This window comes from Mus caroli, chromosome 14, assembly GCF_900094665.2.
Source record: "Mus caroli chromosome 14, CAROLI_EIJ_v1.1, whole genome shotgun sequence".
Lineage (NCBI taxonomy): Eukaryota > Metazoa > Chordata > Mammalia > Rodentia > Muridae > Mus > Mus caroli.
The window spans coordinates 83,861,320-83,881,398 of NC_034583.1; the positions used below are offsets into that span (position 1 = coordinate 83,861,320).

The 20,079-nt window shown below is 34.5% G+C and overlaps 1 protein-coding gene across 5 annotated transcripts in view; it reads right to left on the bottom strand.

Annotated features, from left to right (window-relative positions):
* The window catches only part of Pcdh9 (protocadherin 9), an 844,061-nt gene that overhangs the window by 288,280 nt on the left and 535,702 nt on the right, over nucleotides 1–20,079 (bottom strand). For 3 of the 5 annotated variants that reach the window (XM_021181285.1, XM_021181286.1, XM_029469350.1), the window contains one exon: nucleotides 3,145–3,346. In XM_021181285.1, coding sequence (XP_021036944.1) covers nucleotides 3,145–3,346 — 202 coding nt within the window. The remainder of the gene's footprint in view (nucleotides 1–3,144; nucleotides 3,347–20,079) is intronic. The other 2 variants (XM_021181288.1, XM_021181287.1) reach the window with 1 other exon arrangement.

Below are 20,079 nucleotides of genomic sequence, written 5' to 3' on the forward strand. Positions count from 1 at the left end.
TGTGTGTGTGTGTGTGTGTGTGTGTGTGTTTATTGGAAGATTTGGGAGAATATATCAAAATAGTGACAAAAAACCTCCAGTCTAAAAAGGCATCCAGTCCACTTTTTCCTAAATCAATTCACCAACTATCAGTAGCACACAAATTTCTTATAGATCATTTTTCTTCTCTAAACTTATATAATGATTTCTTCTCATATTACCAAGTATACAAGTTCAGCGAAGAAAAAAAAGTGTAAATGAAATAAAAATAAATGTTATCCATAATTATTTATAGCAATGTTTCTTATAAAGCATTCATATTGTAAAACATGGACCACAATTTGTTTGAAATGTATATTTAAGGAAGGATTGCCCCAGTACAGGGGAACGCCAGGGCCAAAAAAATGGGAATGGGTGGGTAGGGAAGTGGAGGGGAGGGTATGGGGGACTTTTGGGATAGCATTGGAAATGTAATTGAGGAAAATACGTAATAAAAAATATTTAAAAAAAAGAAAATTAAAGCTTTTTACTTTGGTTCAGTCTATCTGTAGTAATATGTTATTGCTTGTAGGACGAAAAGACAACTATCATGCTAATTTGTACATATGTATTTTTCTATAATGGTGATGAAATGTATTATATTTTCGTTAAATTTACCTGTACTTTGGTACTTCTCACTTTACCCTGAATGACCACAGACAGATAATTCTCTGACAATGAAAATAGAAAATAACTATCATCTTGTTCACCTAGTTAATATATCCTAAAAGCCACCTTTTCCTTTTAGATGAATATTTTTAAATTTCTAATTCAATTAGTTAAGTAGAAAATTACCCAGATGTTCATCATTTTCTAAAACCCAGTGATTAAACTCACTGCCCTCTGTCATACTGTGTGTGATTCTAAAGGATTTCATTATTCTAGCTAAAAGGAAATTGATGATACTTTTAGGCATGTCTAAGTCCTTTACCTGGAATTTAATGTATTTCTCCAACTTTACAGACTCTTGGGTAAAATACATTTGCCAGTCTATGGAGAACTTGTACAGGTGTGTGCCAGGATATTTAATGGTTGTATTTCTGTGGCTATTTTGAATCATACTCAAAGGCAAGAGCATCCAAACACTCGTAGACAATGTGGTCAAAAATTACACTGAAAATACTTAGCTTAGTGCTAGTTAGAGAAAATTGTAGACTATGAAAACTGTTTGAATGGAGCTATCATAAGCTCTACCTATCGACATCACCTCCATACAATTCCTTGGAAAATGTTACTCAATGAGATAATCTAGAATCATCAGTTAGTAAAGCTAACATGCCAGGAAATCCGTAGAAAATAAAGAATTATCCAGCTCTCTCAAGCTCACTTTGAGAAATACGGTTTTGAGACTTTTACCTCTCAATATTTGATATAAAAATGTGCTTAATGTTTTGCTCATGCAGACGAGACACAGACATTGAAAATGATGACATGGGATTTACTTCTAAATGATTTCCTGGAATAAAGGGAAATGTCTGCAGTGAGATCTGATGTAACTGCCCACATTTAGCAGTTGTTAGTGAAAAAGAGCCTGATGAGATCCCTGCATAGGCAGTGGTCCGGTTTAGGTGGGACAGTGTGAGAGAAGGAAGTACTAACACAGACCTCTCTGCCCAGACAGGCTCAAAACTGTAGAAGTAAGTGAACGCGAAAGCTGAATTACCAGAAGGGAACTTGTTAAGAAAGCCTGTCTGAGCGTGTGACCTCCTCTAGATATTCCTACTTCACAGAAATGCCAGAGGCACAGTAATGTCTGAAGCAGAAGGTGCTAAAGAGCTTGAGATTCATGGGAAAGCCAGCTTAACTTCACTTCCTCCTCTAGCGAACCGATGTGAAGCAGGTTAAAGAGCAGGACAAGTTGTCTGTTTTGAATGTGTGTGCTCTTTGTCATTTGATGTTCTTGTTCTGGTTAGGACGCCCTCTTGCTGTGCTTACTCAGTATTTCTTTTCACTAAATAAACAAAAAGTGTGTGTGTGGGGGGGGGCATACAAAGATATGTCTAATATTCCTGCCCAGAACCCTCCAAGGGCATTCTACCACCATGAAAAAAAAGGATATTTTTTCTTAAAAATAGAAATCATTTTCATTATTCTGGAAGGAGTATTATAATTTTCATTGCTTTTTAAAGTTACCTTGTCACCAAGGATATTTTGTTTGTTTACATGTTCTTAAAAAAAATATTGCTCAATAACAACGCTGTCCTAGCTCAAGATCTCCTTGACAGGCAGAAGTCCCTTTAAAGCAGTAGTTCTCGACATTCCCAATGTTGTGACCCATTAATACAGTTCCTTGTCTTTTAGTGACCCACCAACAATACAAATATCCTGTTGCTCCTTAAAGAAGCATAACATTGCTGTGGTTATGAATTGTCATGTATATATTTTTGGATATCCAGGTTTGCCAAAGGCATTGAGAGCCACAGGATGAGAATTCTGCCCTGCTTTAAAGGGAATATTTGAGAATTTCCAAGGTCGGATGTGGCTCCTTGGATGATGTAGGGTTTAGCCCAGATACATTCCTTTCAACCTACTTATGCAAAACTCAATTATTCAAAACACAAAACATGAATAAAAATTTATGAAAGAATTATCTCCTTTTTTTTCTCAGACGGATTCACATCACATTCAATAGTCTTTATTCTGTGTAAATAGTCCTTTAGAAGATAGCACGCAAAATGACACAGACAAATATATGTATGCACAGACACACAAAAACATATTTCTATTTCTATTACATATCATCCACAATAGTCTAATGATCTGTATTTTATCAATCTTAACTGCTTATTCTGTAACCCTTTTGACACCAGATTATACTTAAACAAAAATATTCTTTCAGATATATATATATATATATATATATATATATATATATATATATATATATGAACATTTGAAAATCACTTTAATGGCTCATAAACTAAAAAGAATATCACACCATTTCAAGGGTCAACATAGCAAATACATCACACTACATTTACATCAAGACGTATAGCATTAATTATAGCAGGTATAGCCCATTGTCCCTCACTGGCAGAACAGGGTGACTGACCATTTAAACAAGTTTCAGCAGCACACAGCTCAACTGGAACAGCAGCAAGCTAAGAAGACAGGAAGAGGACTCACCAGAATTGGGGTCGGAGTTGCCGTCTGCTTCGGTCCTCTTGTCCGGAGAGGCCTGGTCGTAGAATTCGTCCTGTGGCTGAACCAGAGGAAGAGGGTGTGAGATCAGGGTTCCACTACCCACCGGCTCGTGGTCTCCCAGACCACTGTCACTGCAGCTTTCCTGGGAGCCATCCGGGAGGTGAAAGGTAACACGGCGCTGAGACTACAAAGAAGACCACAGGACACGCAGTTAACACTGGCTTCTCCCTGGCACCAGGCTCATGCGCAGCAGAACACAGATTCAAATATTACAGCACATAAATGATATAGTATAAAGTCAAAGTATGCAAGGCTAGGAATAAAGAGCCAGCGTTTTTCACTTGCATTTACTAGGTAATGGACAACTGGCAAGTTACCAAAACAAATGCATACCTTTAATAATGGGAGGGCATAAAACTAATGTAAAACCTTGGGGAAAATTTAAGAAAAATAAAGGCGCATACTTGGACTCATGAAATTATAGGGAATTCCCAAATACCAAATGCATGGACTCATTTGTTTCACAGAATTGAGTAGATGATTGTTTATTTTTGAGGCCCTCTCCTTCTGAGAGACTTGCAATGGAGTACAGTTGTGTTGTATAGACTTACTTCTCAGTTTGCCCTTTAAATTATGAAATATAACGATAATAATAAAGTAGCATCAAACAAGAACGAGTTTATGTTTCATTAAAGCTAGACATGGAAAAAATTAATTAAAATTGTTACTACACATAATAAAGGTATGTTAAGTTGATATTGATATATATTGAAGGAAATCACTTTATTCAAAACTTGAAAACAGAGTCAGGGAGTGGTTCATGAGCTATATTCGCTCACTGGTTCGGGTTTTATGCCGAGCCTCTTTTAAAGACATTGCAGTAGAGATGTATTTAGCATAGTGCCTTGGCATGCATTGCATATATGAACCACGTAATGAGCTAAGATGTGCTTATAGTTACTTCAGTGAAAGTCAGTGCTTTAGTACAACAAAAGTCTGCGTTCTAGCATGGACCAGAGTTCAGTTTTCACGGTCAATGTGCTTTGGGTTGATGTAATACATGAGATATAAAAATACGTGCAGCTATGTGGGGGTGAAAATGTAATCTGTAGGGAATTACATATGTTGGTAAATGAATACTATAGTACTGAAAATAATTTCCATTCTTTCACAGCCAAAAGACCTTCCAGTATGATGCTACACATGATTACTTTTATAGAGATTAAATGACATTACTAATACATAGAAACAGATAAAATTCGAATAGATGGTGTATAATAAAACCATCTCCCAGCATTTAATATTTGTGTTTTTCAGGCGATAATTTACAGAGTATATTCAAAGAAGCAGGCATGCCGCTAGAAGCAAATTCAGTAGGCAGATGTAATGCAACTCTATAAAATGCCTTTATAGACTGACAATACAACACAGCCTATTTTCTATGAGTCACTGGTTCAAATCCAGCTAAAAGTCATCCTGGAGAATAGCTGATGCTACTTTATTGCTGTTCAATGGCCTATGTGAAATGAGTTGATAGTTCAGTACATTTTTAATGAACTGACACCAACATCCCATAAACTATAATCATAAATGGTACTAATTGTGTCTCATGTCGCACATTTTCCCTTTACACGAAACTCTTGGTTTAGCATCATTCATTCCCCTTCTGAAGGTTGTCTTGTATGCCAATGTGAGTCCTGTGATGGCAAAGCAAGGTGGACACAGATAGCAACATCAGACAGGCACCAGCCCTCCTGAAACAAAGGTTATGCTACCGTGTTTACTGTTGTGTTTCCTCTCACTTGACATTTAACTGTCAAGGAAAAAGTTCCCCTAAGTTCATACTTCAATATGTTCTACATCTGCTATGATCTTTTATGGATGAAGTGAATATCAAGGGCATTGAGCTCATTGGCCGTTATATATGATGGTCAGCAATGATTTCTAAGATTTCTATCCAGGAGAAAGCTAAGGACAAGTCACATTGTCCTCTGAAAAGTTTTAAATACTGCATACACCATCAAGGGTCCTTTATTTCATAGAAAATGAAATTACATTTAATACATATGAAAGAAAAATATAATGCTGCTTTAGTTATAGTATTTTTCTCCACGCAATATTTCTCAAAATATGTAACAGTAGTTATCTCTTATTTTAGCAGTTCTTACAATATGGATATATGTGTATTTGTATATTAAGTATCTAGTATATATTAGAAATATTATTAAGAATAATGAGTGAAATATTTTCTTCTAAAAGTATTATAATGAACTTGGTAGACTCTATCTTTCATATGTTACACTATATATTTTAAATATTTTTTATTTTTGACATTATAGTATAGTTATGATATTTAAATGCTATGAATGAGAATAGAAAAATAAAGATGTAGTTTTTAAAATTTCAATGAAATACTGTAAATAAGAATGATATCATAATTCATATTTATTAATTAACCTGACACAAATATGTCTAAAAATTATTGCCAGAACTGTGCAGTATTTTTCAGTCTGTGGAGGGACAGGATGGATACTAAGAATTGGTAAGTGGCTGCAATGGACTGAATAAAAATAATCAAACATACCCATTGCAGTGGTGGTGAGAATGGCAGGTCTAAATGACCAGAGACTGGTTCTGAGGCAGCTAGGTTAGGGAAATGATGGGGATTGCTTATATAAATCTAGTCAGTGGGAAAGGAGGGGAACAGACAAGGAAGGACGGGCTTCAGCTGGGTCAGAGGACTTCCAAGACTATCTGCTAGGTCAGCAGACTGCCTGTCACATGATGTCTGAGAGGCCAGTTCTCTGGAGGAAAGCAGAAGCCTAACTGGCTTTATCATGACAGGACCTTTGTCTCTCTGGAGTAGAGAAGGTTTAAGCCTGATTTTGGCAGTGAGCAGCCCCATTCCTGTCTTGCTCTCTGAGAGATGTCCAGGATATGTAAGTGTTGTCTGAGTGTAGAGCAAGTGATCATATGTACTTTAACTCCCGTGCTAGATCGTTTGCTCTGGCTCAGAAAGAGGTTAGTCTATCTCTGGCAAGAAAACATGAGAAAATATTGCCTGGCCCATACAGCATTGTAAGATCAGAAAGTCGCAAATAAAAAGAGTTTCTGCTGCATAATAGAAGTATTATATACATACACGATAAAAGGAAGTTGTAGTAGTTTATCTTCATATGTGTGTGTGTGTGTGCGTGTGTGTGTGTGTGTGTATAATGAATGAATTTGTCACGATTAGTCAAAAAGTATTTGCTTCCATTCACTAACATTAAGCATTAAAATTTTCATATGAAAAGCAGAAAATGTAGCTTTTGTCACAGATGTTGCTTCAGACCCTATTGTTTGAAAAGAACTTGCACTTTAGACAAAGCTCTGTAGTTAAAAGTGAGGAACATATAGAAGTCTAGAGTTTCACAAATTTGATTCTAGTACAGGGTAGTACATGGACTCTTTACACTAACATTTGAAAGGTATAAATTAATGTGATCAATATTCAAAGAGGGTTCTTAATGTATATTTTATGAAAACCACTACAGGCTATGGTTTTAAATGTCTCCATTATCACAAATTTGTTTAAAAAATATCATTCAAAAGGATCCCACTAGTAATGATAAAGTAAATATTTAAACCACAGAATTATTTTATGATTCATTTTATTATTTGAAAATGGCAAGTTAAATTAACGTCCTACTCTGTGTTAAAAGTATTTACATTAGATAGGTTCACATATGAAGAATTTAGGCTTATTTTTAATCTGGAAATTACTTAAAGATTTAATAGTCTATTCTTATCAATTACATTTTTTTAAATCTTAAAAAATAAGATAAGGTGATTCTCTTTACTGTCAAAAACTAGAGTGGAATTCACAATATCCAGTTTTATGCAGAAGAGTCTTTTAGCTACTAATTAATTTATTCATTTAATGATTAATTCGTGAGTGCCTATTATCTACAAGAACATATCCCCACCGCTATGGAAAGTATGGTGAAGAAATCACTGAATCCCAGAGTTTTCTAAAAACTATCACATAATTAAAGGTTTTCCTAATCTGTGTCCCCACTTGTACTTAAGGCTTATTGGACTACGAACTATGCCCTTTTTAGATGGAATCCCATTCTAATTCTTTCAAACTATACATACAGACTTGAAGAAAAATCAGTCCAAGGAAAGGGAGCATTTACTGTAATTTTTTAGAAGCTTACTGTTCTTTAATCAGAACTATTAAGGGCTTATTTATAAGCAATACTGTATCATAAGGAGAGGCATTTTCCGAGTTTCTGCCATAATAATCCATATATTTGACAGATTGAAATTTAAGCATATTGTGAATTGATGACAACAATAATAAATATGAAATTGAAGAGTAACAAGAAGTGTTAGCATAGTCTAGTTTCATTGCAAGTCCCCAAAACTTCTTTTTATATGCCATTTAAAACTTTTTAAAAACTAAGACTTAGGTAATAAGCACATTGAAGAATCATTGAAGAGATAATAAGTACGGGGCAAGATGTCAAAGGTAGACACTCCACGTTTTATGAACTTATAATAAAAATTTACTGAGTTCATGTAAGTGAACTGGACTTGATTCAGGCAATGGAAATGGGACAAACCAGCAAGGGGGATGCTTTAGTTCACCAGGAGAACACTTTCGAATGGCCCACTCCCTTTTCTCATCATTCTGGCCACTTGTAAAGGCAGCAATGGGACAGTGAACTGCTGTTAATGTCTCCTCTCCTTCTTTAACATTGACATTGTTCAGTATTTTTTTTAAAGGAAATGCTAGGTTTGTGTTTGGTGACTGTGTGTAACTATTCCAGTAACCAAAGAGGAAAGCTGATGATTCAGCAAATTAAAAACAATTTTTGATCACTAATCTTTCCTACTCAAATAAATACAACTAAGGATGTGTATGATTGCAGTCACTTACAGCTGTCGTGATAGAGGCAGTGAGGCACTCCCTACATTGTATCTGCTGCACGCTTAACCACCGCCCTAGCTGCAGCTACTCACTGTTTCTTTGGGGGATATCACCGTCACCTTTTATTTCTAAATGACTCCACAATTGAGATGTTTCATTTTTACACTTTTAAAATGCATGTGAGATACTCTCCCCGATGTAAATGTGATATATTTTATATGTAAATGCCTTAATGTAAAACGAGCTATTGAAAGGAAGTGTGTATTTTATGTGCATTTTAGCATGTCTTAGATACCTATTAAGATTGTTTTTTAATAATAGAAGCCCTAATGTAAATTGCCCATAGCAGCACTTTTACAGTACTTTGAACTTTATTCCTATTTGATTTTAATCTAGTGACAGAAATGTAGGTAAATTTATCTTCAAACCTATTTGATATATTTTGAGAACCCAAGAAACTAGAAGGTTCTTTAAGTATGTAGACTTGATTTTTGGATTTAAATATTTTGAACAAAATAAAACAAAAATCTGGCTTTTACCAAGTTTTCTCTTGTGGGATGGTACAGAAAAGGAAAAAAAAAAGTTTTAAACTGATTTCACCCCTGAATCAGGGAATGTGACCCCACCCTTCATGCTCCCCCAGGGTCAACACAAAGAGAAATGATTAAACAATTCACATTGTGGGTCACACTGTTTCTTATATTCTTTAATTCTTGCTATCTGAAATGGCCTTAACCTATTTCTCACAGTTAAATGCTGCCCAGTAGGAATGTAGTATTTTATCAGAGCATTCAAAATATAAAATGACTGAATTAAACTAGAGCAGCTGTTCGTGAATCTACAAGATTTTTTCACATCTATAAATTATATGTACAGAAATGTGGAAAAAAAAACAACTCAGCAAGAGTCCTTTCCAATTTTACTTACTGGTAAACAAACCCATGTGACAAAGTAGGCTACCCCTCATCATATTTACAAAATCAGCATACAAGATAATTGCAGCAATTTAATTAGAAATTATACTAAATTATGACTGTTATTAAAGTAAACATATATGGAATTAAGTACTGGGAGGAGATGCTTCTTTGGGTAAGGATAACTTTCTGAAATATATGTGTCTGAAATGTCAGTCCTGAAAAAGGAATTTGAGTCTGATTTGTGTCTAGTATCTGAGAACTCATTTTAGCTAAATTCTGTAATATAAACAAGAGACCAAATGCATTTCTGTAGAATCAACCTCAATAATAATTATCAGTAAAAAATAAAATTTTAACCTCATTGTAGAGCATGTCTCTACTCAAAGCATGCTTTTACGTTATAGCTCCATAATACATTATAAGCTAGGTCTTCAAGCCATGGAAGCCACATAGGGGAATATAAACAACTGTATGTGTGTAACTATACACACATATGCACAGAGTATTTTATTCCTTGTATGTTCAGAATAATTTCAAGGTCATAATTACATTTAAGCCCCAAAACAGATTTAACCCATCTGAAGACATACCATATTAGGGAATCATGAAAAAATGAAAAAAATATACAATTCCTATACAAAGCCTTGAAAAATTGCTATTAATTCACATTAATATTGTTCAGAAGGTCTTATAAATTATTATTTCTATAACAAATGTGGTGATCTCCATCAGGAAATATTTTGTTTAAATATTTGAACTATATTTTATTAAATATATCATGCTATTGTAGTAGAAAGAACATTAAGAGCCTTTTAGAGTTGTTGAAGAAACAGAAGTTTCTTTTTACTGTCACTATTTAATGTAATGTGCACCTGTCTGACCTTGGACAACAAGAATTCCCAGAGTATACCTGACTAGCCAGCCTATGGCTCAAGGAAGCAGCTGAATAAGAATTGATTTAGCAAAGGATCAAAGAGAAAAACCAATGACCTTAATCTTGCTCATAATGCTTGTGTGTGTATGTGTGTGTGTTTTGTAAGTCTCTTAGAAACAAGAGATAGCAAGTACAGTGCACAAAAAGTAAGTAAAGATCCAGATATAAAACCAACCATAAACAGAGAGGACCCAAGAGTAACACTGTTCACCTAATCCTGAATCTCTCTCCCCGGTGCTTCTATGGCTGCTCTAGTAAAAGTTCATAGGAAGAAGAAATGAAGAACACATGGGAATGTTGTCCTTGGCTATCAAGACCATAGCAAACAGTTTTATGTGCTCATGTAATTATTGGAATGTCATCTAATCCTAGATTCACTAATAAGTGACAAAATACTGGTAGATATGGACTATGGGATAAAATAAATATAAATTGGTAAGTGAAAGATCAGTCTGGAGGAAGAAACAGAGATAGATATTGGCAGGCAAAGAATAAACACTACATGTTACATGCTAGCATTGCTAAGAGGCTACCATCTACTTTATTTGATCTTTATACAAGTATTAGGAAAAATCACATCTCTGGAAACACAAGCAACTCTGAACTTATGCATTTTTGAAAGATCTCATTTAAATATTGTTTAAATTTGAATGTTGGTTTTAAAGAACAGGAACAGCTCATATTGTGCTTGTAGATTTTAATTTAAATCAGGAAAATAATATTTTTCCAAAACAATCCTGTTGCATGTCTGTGTGTGTGTTTGTAAATAAATCATTATATGCTATAAAAGTTACATTCCAACTCTTATATAAACAGACACAACTCATCCCTTGCTATGTCTGGGAACATGATATTTTCTCATTCTTAAAGCGTAAAATTTTTAAAAATGTATCTGACATCATTAATAAGATAAATATTTACGACTGATGATATAGAATCTAAAATCCCCTATTGAGTACAGGCAAACATAAAGGCATATTCTGATGCATACAGGTTACATTAATATTGCCTCAGAGTTGTAAAGTTTAAAGTAACATGACACATAGCTGGCTGTTTCCATGTTCATTCATGCATGTGGTGGCTAAGGGCAGATGTCCATTTCCCTCCATCACTTTCCTTCCTTTTTCAAGGCAGAGTCTTTTTTATAAAAGATAAAAAACAAAAGTAAAAAAATAGAGTCCAGTTATTGTTTAGGAAATAATACTTCATAGAGTTTAGAGTTTATCTTGTATATTTGATATCTTAAAATTACAAGAAGTCTTTATTTAAGAAATTTAAGAGAATACAGATTTTATAACATTCTTCTAAGTACTGTACAGTTAGTAATATTAGTTTAATCATAGTAGTAGAGCAAGAGATGAAAAATTGAAAATTCGCCATGTCTTGAAAGCCTGTATAATATTATTTGAGACATTGTTAGGGTTTGATATCTTTGCTCTTAATCAACTGAATATATTTTATGTTTAAGTTTTGGAGTGGATGTTGTGTTGTGTGAGGTATAGTTTCTTATTTGTATAGCTGTGTTAGCACATGAACATGCATATGTTTGCATATGTGTTTGTATCCATGTGAACATTCTTTAAAGGCACTATTATTCATGCCTGAAGATAGTTGATATTGCCTGGCCAAGGATTTTCAGGATTCCACAACCTCTTCCAGTTCTTACATCGCACAAACACCACCATAACTATGACTGGCTTTTTTGTTTGTTTGTTTGATTCTGGGACTTCAAACTCATATATATCCATGTGCTTGCTCAGCAGTTATTTTATGGATGATTCCTCTCCCCAGACACTGTTTTTTATTTCTCAATATTTAAAAATATATGGGCGTTGTTTTTTGTTCTTGTGAACAATAATAACATATACAGTATAGGTTACAATAATATTGGGCATTAAAATTATAGTTGTCTATCATTATAGAATTCATATCCCTAATTCTTTAAGGACATATAGCATTAACTGTAGTTGAGAACAAAGGAGATTTTCAAGGATAATATTCCTCTAAATTCATAGCTTTTGGTGCTTAAATAAAGATCAACCTCAACCTTTTCTTAGTGAGAACGGAGGAATGCTCTTTTTGGATCATAAGTTTAGCAATAACGCTGAAGGTTGAATAGGATCAGATGAATGGTCACAGACTTCACAAGAGGGTTAAAACTGGAAATCTGAGAAAGCTTCTACAGCAAACTTTCCAACCTATATATATTGAACAATAACTTTCAGATATGGAAATATCATATAAATATTTCTGAAATGTTTAGTAAGTATTAATAGGTGTGCTATCAAATAGAGGTGTCCTATAAGCTGGAGGAATTATGTTTTAAATCTCCTGCACCCTGTAAAATATGTCGTATCCACAAGTCTGCTAGAATCAGAGCCCTTATAATGATCTTCAAAAAAGAGACAATGAGGTAGTTGGAATACACATGAATAAGATCTTGTATCATTTCTCTTGGGTTGAATAGTCTTTGTTCTAAACAGTCTAAGTAGCTGGACTTTCTTTCAAAAAGAAAAAAAATCCTACTCTTACTGCAGACATCACTGTGACTTTGAGCCTGATATTTGAAACAAAATCACTCCTACATCTCAGTGATAATCGCTTCTTGCCCTGTGGCTTTTTAATCTTCCCTTTGAAAACATTACTGAGTCTCCAATCTCAGTTATTTGTGGACTGGGGATAATTTGTTTCCCTGAACATAAGTACAGAATTCAAACATGTGTTGAGATTGTATGCATGTAAAACCTTTTTTTAAATTAGTTGAATTTGTAAGACAATGAACAGTAATCAGGAAAAGAAATGTAGATTTATATTCTACCATGTTATCTTTATAACAGAGATAAGTGAAGCTCTCAGTCCTCATAAAACAAGCTTCATTTCACAGCATATGGACAACTTTACAAAAAAGACAACTGGGCACAGTGCAGAGGGCAAAAATATGGGAAGCCTGGACCCAATAGATCCATATACAGTACAACTCTTGCTCTTAAGAATCGGGAAATAACATGGAAAAGAAGATTGAAAGATTATAATAACCGAAGGATCAAGAAGTCTTCTGGGATTGGTAAAAATCTTTCCCCAATCTGTTGGTTGCCTTTTTGTCTTATTGACAGTGTCCTTTGCCTTACAGAAGATTTGCAATTTTATGAGGCCCCATTTGTCAATTCTTGATCTTACAGCACAAGCCATTGGCATACTTCGGATCTAGTTCATATCCTAGTCTGACAGATGGAAGAAGAGAGATAAATAGATGATGGCACTTTGGGAATTAAGGAGTTACCTTTCCTGGAATAGATCAGAGCACTTAATGTCTGGAGAAGCATCATATTTCAGCCTTCATAGACTGATAAAACACACAGAAAATACTAGGCAAGACATTTTGTTGTGTACTAAACTTTCATAGATATGGAAATCTATGAAACTTGCATCAGACCTGCAGTTTGAGTGATAACTGAACAAACATGTCAGTGCATCAATAACAGTTCCTAAGAGACTGTGATAGAAAAAAGTGTATTTTTAGCTCAAGGATATGATCTTACGACCCCATCATTGCATACATCTTATATGTATAATTTTTTAGAAATTTGGCAGGGTGGCATCCATAAAAGAGAAATTAGGTACTCCTGAAGTGGGAAGTAAGTTTACAACTAAGGATCAAAGGCGTTTAGGTTACTTATATTCTAATTTACAAAGTTCTACATAAAAATTCTACTTTAATTTGTTTTCTAATTGCATTATTCTGTTCCCAGGTATATCCAGGAGAAAATTACTTCCGTTTTCATCCTCCCCTGAGCAGATATCTCTGAAACGATATCATCAGATTGTCTGTAAAATCTGAATTAGAATGATTCTTAATATAAAGTCATGTGTTCCATGATTGTAATAATACAAATTAATAACTTTTTCCTAGGTAATTTATCCTCATTCAAACACAGTCCATGTACTTTACAAAGCAAGTAGTGCAACCTACAGCATTCATACACAGTGTGGTACAGCCTCCTGCTCGAACGTTACAAACTTGTACAGCATGTTTTCCACTGAATGCTGTAGACATCTCTAGCATAATGCTAAGGAGTAGTGAGTCTAAGCATAGACATGTGCACCAAAATGTATAGAAACAACCATCATGGTCATAGGACACTTCCTATGAGTAGGTATTGGAGTTAGCTCAGAGTAAGTCAGCTAGTACTGACCTAATAAGACAGTCAATACACTTCTATCAACTGTATGTAACTGAATGTTTTACTTACATCAATCTAGCAATATGTCTTTTTAAAATAACAATGTGCCTTATTTTGATGGATTTTGTACTTCATAATTTTCATTAATGTTGCACTCACACGACATTTATCTTAAGAGCTTAGCACAAAATATAGCTAAGTAACATTTCTTTTTTCTTTATGTCCTTATTTTATGAAGTGTTTCTACTTAATTCATCTTATACATTTCCAATATATATATTGTGTGTATGTATATTTACATGTGTACATACACATATAGATACATACATGCATGCTTACATTCATACATTAACATGGACATAATAAAACTACCATATATGCATGCATGTGTACACACACACACACACACACACACACATATTTATCCATGATCAGGGTCAATATCTCTGTCTTGCATCTTGTCATCTTGGAAGTTTGTCAGGATCAGCTGCACCCTTGGATCTATCTATCATCTGTTGGGCATCAGATCCCAATTGCAGAACCTGTCTGAGCTTTTCCAGCCGCATGCACAGATAACAGAACTAAAAGGTTTGCCTAGCACTGTCTAACTCACTATCTCTTCTCATAAAGGATGCTGCTTTTAAGTGTATAAGAACATCTACTTGATTGTTTCTTTCTTTTATTGTTGATTTGTTAAAGAGTCTTAATGCCAATGAACATCAATCTCAAGGAACCATAAAGCATCAATCAAAGCTGAAGGTTTTTGGCTTCATAACTATTATGGACCTTGTAAACTTAAAAGTTTCCTTTCAGATCTTGCCTGTATATACCTAGAATGAATATATATATATATATATATATATATATATATATATATATATATATATAATTTTTCTACTGCCTGCTCCAATCAGTGTGTGTGTGTGTGTGTGTGTGTGTGTGTGTGACAGAAAATTTCAGGATTGATTATATTCATAAAGCTTATTGATGACCAAAACTCCATCTTGTGGTACATGTGTTTCTTTCTTACATGGACAAGAGGAGAGGGTTCAGGATAAGTCAAGAGCTTTTCTAGCATTCTTAATTCAGTTACTCAACTAAAACATTATCCTGCTTTCTCTCAGGGACTCTTTGTGATACTGAGAAGCAGTCATTCCACTCATCGGCTTTAGTCCAGGAAGTTAAATGAAATGGAACAAGTAATTACACATGTAGTTGAAGCTATGAAGGAAAAGCTTCCAGTACCACAGAACTTAATGCTTGATACAGAGATATTCAAGCTTCATAGAAAACTCTTCAAATAAAGAAAATGGCCAATAATGTATGAGTACCAAGATTACACTGGATTGTTAGAATAAATAATGCTAATGGTTTATATTTTTTGCAAAAATGTATTCAATAATGATTTTAGATCAGAATTATAGAATTTTTATGTTCTCTTTCATAAAATTAAACTATATCTCCAATAAAGGTAGTTTTCAAGATTATGTATGTTAATGAAAAATAAGTCCTAACTGCTGAAGATCATTTTATGTTTTCTGTATCAACCTGAATACCTTTAAATCAAAAACATGTAAAGATCTTTACTGTTTATGGTTAATAATTCTGGGTGCTTAATTACAATATTCAGGTATACTCATTGATTCTTCTGGGATATCCTAAGAAAGTTGACAACTTTATTGTATCTGAATTATTATTAAACCTCACATGAAGAAATTGGCACCAATCTTATTTGGGAAGAGAAAATTACAAAGATAGAGACAGTTACAATACACTACAGTGTGATGATACTCAAAATGTGGGTTAAATAAAAACATGCAAAAAATTTCATGCCCACAACATTTATCATCATGACAATGTCAAAATAAAACCATCTATTTTCCTTAATTATTAAAAACATATAAAACAGACATTGTAACTCAAGCAAAACTACTGAAAATAGTTCTGATTTGCATATGAAAAATATAAAAGCAGATCCACTTGACTTTAATTTTTTTTTAAATCACATTTAAATAAAATGAAATGGACTCTATATACATACGAATCAGCTAAACTGTTTTAATTATTCTCATTGTAAAAGCCATTTAGAATGTTGAGTTACTCCATAGAATGTCTTCCCTGAGAACTTTATTGCATCTACAACAGATGAAAATAGTATAGTAAGAGAAAATTCAGAATTATAGTCTGAATCTGGCAGTTAAAGCAGCAGCTCAACGCAGTGAGCAAACTGTGAGAGATGATGCCCTTAATTTCTTGATCATGGATACAATAAAGTCGGCTAAAATATGCAAGATGTGAAATAGAAAAATTCTTTATTCTCATATGAAAAAATTATTATTAAATTTTATTCATGTTTTGAATAAGTGTGCTTTGATCTTATATAGCCCCTCCTTTAACTCCTCCCAGATCGACCTCCCTTCTCTAGCCACAGTATCCACAGAGCTATCAGTTTTTTTTTTTGTTGTTGTTGTTTTTTACAACTATCAATTCTAGTTCATTCTGCCTATTTATCCTGGATGTGTGTTCTTCCACTGGAGCATTATTTATCTACCAGAGGCTGTATCAGAAGAAGAAGAGGAAGAGGAAGAGGAAGAAGAAGAAGAAGAAGAAGAAGAAGAAGAAGAAGAAGAAGAAGAAGAAGAAGAAGAAGAAGAAGAAGAAAAGAAGAAGAAAAGAAGAAGAGGAGGAGGAGGAGGAAAGAGAGAAAGAGAGAGGGGAAGAGAGAGAGAAAGACACACACACACACACACACACACACACACAGAGAGAGAGAGAGAGAGAGAGAGAGAGAGAGAGAGAATATTGTCTCTATTCTGGTAGCCCATTAACCTAGTAGCAAACAGTTGTAACTTGCTTTCCAGCAAGGGGTAGGATAACTAGGCATGAGAGAACTAGGGGTAGGACTTCATGTCCTCCCTTCTTATAATTTGGTTTCACTGTTCAAGTATTGTTTTCAACAATGAGATACTGTTAATATTATTTTCATATATGCTTCTTGACTCTCTTTATAGAATAATAATTCTATAGAATACTTAGCAAATTGATTATGAAACTTACAGTGTAGAAAAATTTAAGACACAATACATTGCAAATATATATTTTTGACAAGTCTTAGAGATAGCACATCTCAGGAACAATAACAAAATTCTAAAATTCATTATAATGGTTATTTCTTACATAAACCATTTCCATACATCACAACTTGCTGCAATAATAATTTATAGATATTTTGACAGACCAGAGATGATGGCTTCTGCTAGAATCCAAAAACATTCTCAAATGTATTTACTCCTAATTGCATTTAATTTCATATTACAATGATTAATCAGAATGAATGTCTTCATTTTCTGCTGCTTTAACTGCAAGAAATGATCTCTTCTGTTTTTATCCTATTATAAGGATCGTTACAAAAATGGGAAACAATTAACACCGGGTTTAATGCCTGAGTGCTATAGAGCTGAAGTAATTGCACTCAAGGTCTGCTAACTTTTTAATCAGGCATTTGGTTGCAAGCTGCTCGCAATTGATTCAGAGAGAACTAACACTGTCTAAGGAAGAAAGCAGGTGTGCCAAAAATGCAGGCATGTTGGCAAAACAAATGAAAGGTTTTTAAAGGGAAAGGAAGAGAAGGAAGCAGTAAAAATCAACGCAAAGTGCTTATCAGCAGGCCATTTCCATGCTGGGGCCTGTTATTTAACAAAGCCAGAGGTGCACAGAAGCGCAGTGGTAAGGGTCCCACTGACCAACTACTCTCACACAGTGCTAGTAAAGCTTAGCAGTTAGAAGCCAGTCCATCCCAAAGTTAGCAAACTTAGTTAATTAAAGGAGAAGACTTCAAATTTCCATATTCAGTAGAATTAAAAGAAAATCAGAGGAGTCTGAAATTACATTATAATTAGAAATGCTCCCTGTTCCTTGCATTAGGGATACTCTTTAAAAAACAAATTTGGTTAGGTGCTTTGTACTCTCCTAAAGAAAATATGAATTCTACAGATTTCCTCTGAAAGGTAATGGATGTTTCCTCCCTTTAATAACTGACATAATGTCAGTCTTGTACCACAGAAGTCATTGCTAGAAATGTTCTTTTTCATTCATTTAATGGTGCGGACAGTCTTCCAGAACATTTGTGGGGGAATTTTCATTTCCCTCCAGCATTCTCTTTGAATAGATCTTCAAAGAATGAATACTTTTAGAAAAATTCATCCACAATTTAATAGGACAAGAAGTAAAGAAATATATATTAAATTGCCAGTCTAATTTTTGATGATCATTATGTATGCTGCTGAAAGCTCTTGGATCAGAAGGAGTCCAATAAATGGCAGATTTGATCATTTGCTGAGAGATTTCCAAGACACTTGCTGCTGCTTTTTTTGTTTTGTTTTTTGGTTTTTTGTTTTTATTGTTTGTTTGTTTTGTTTTTGTTTTTGTTTTTTTGTGCTTGAACTCAGACAAACAAGAACATTTGAATATTTAAAGAATAAGACAAAGCAGAGCTAGCTTTTCCAACTCAATAGCAAGTCAGAGCAAGAACAAAATCAAGAGTGCATCAGCTATGAGCTTCCTCAAGCAAAACCCTGTGTGCAATTGAATTATGCTTGTTTGCCTGGACTACCAGGCAATCCATTTTAGAATTCATTAAGATGCCTCAGGGTTCAGAAGAAGGTAGATAGAGATCGATGAATCTAAAAGTGTTACACACGAAAGTTACTCGAGTTTCTATTCTATCTCGGCTCCAAACAAGTTCTGGAAGGCTGAGATCCCCTGTGTGTATCACTTCAGATTCCAATGAACTCTCCTTTGGCTTCTCCTTGTGCAAACAGCTCTTCCTGAGCCACCACAACATCTGTTGTTTTCTTTCGAAGGGCTAATACAAATGAAAGGAAGGCACCTGGCATGTGGCCATCTACACGCAAAGTCACTCAGTCTTAAGGGATTCTCTCAAAGCTGGGAGCTGAAGCATTTCAGGAAGGATGCCAAATGGAGAGGAACACAGAGACTGGCGGGCACCACGTAGTCCTTGATGACCCAAATTACATCACAGGGGCGATTGTACCAGAATAACATTTGTGTGATTTCTGATCCCACATGTGAAATTTACACAAATTTTTATCACTCTGAAGCATTCTAGTAAAAATTTGAAATCTAGTAATTCAAAATCCCTTTGGAATCCGGTACCTATGCATATGTGTGCACATAATAGGGTAGGCTTGGGTGACTTATATCCCAAGAACACTTGAAATATGTGTTGTAATAGCTGGTCATGTTGGTGGAGGAATGCTATACTTAAGGCATGGTTTGACCACTAAGTATCATTGTTGTGCTGGGAGTACTTATCTAGTATGATATTAGTTATAAGCCTGATGACAAAGATTCCAACTGTTACGTGTGTTGGCTAGTTTTATCTTGACTTTACCCAAGATAAACAAGTATGGGATGAAGAAGTATCCAGTGAGAAAATGCCCTTACAACATTGTCCTGTGGGCAATTCTATAGTGCTTTTCCTTAACTAGTTATTGATTGTGGAGGACCCAGACTATAGTTGATGGTTCTGGATGGTATAAGAAGGCAGGCTCAGCAAGTCATTAAGATCAAGCCAGGAAGTAGCATCCCTCCATGGCTTTTTCTTTTTAAATCCTCCTCCAAGATTCTGACTTAAATTCCTGCTCCGATTTCTCTGCATGATGGACTATGAACTATAAGCAGAAATAAACCCTTCCCAAATTGCTTTTTATTATGCTGTTTTACTACAGCAATAATAACCCTAACTAAGACATTCCATAAAATAGGAAATCTATCGAAGATTCCTCCCCTTGGATAGATTTCATTACATTCTTTTCAGTGGCTTGAGTTTGTTCTGATTATTTGCCATCATATTTTTATTAAAAACAAACAGCACATTCTGTAAATTGTTTGAATGGTATCAATAGCACACTCCACAGTTAGAAATAAAACTCTCTTCTCACTGAA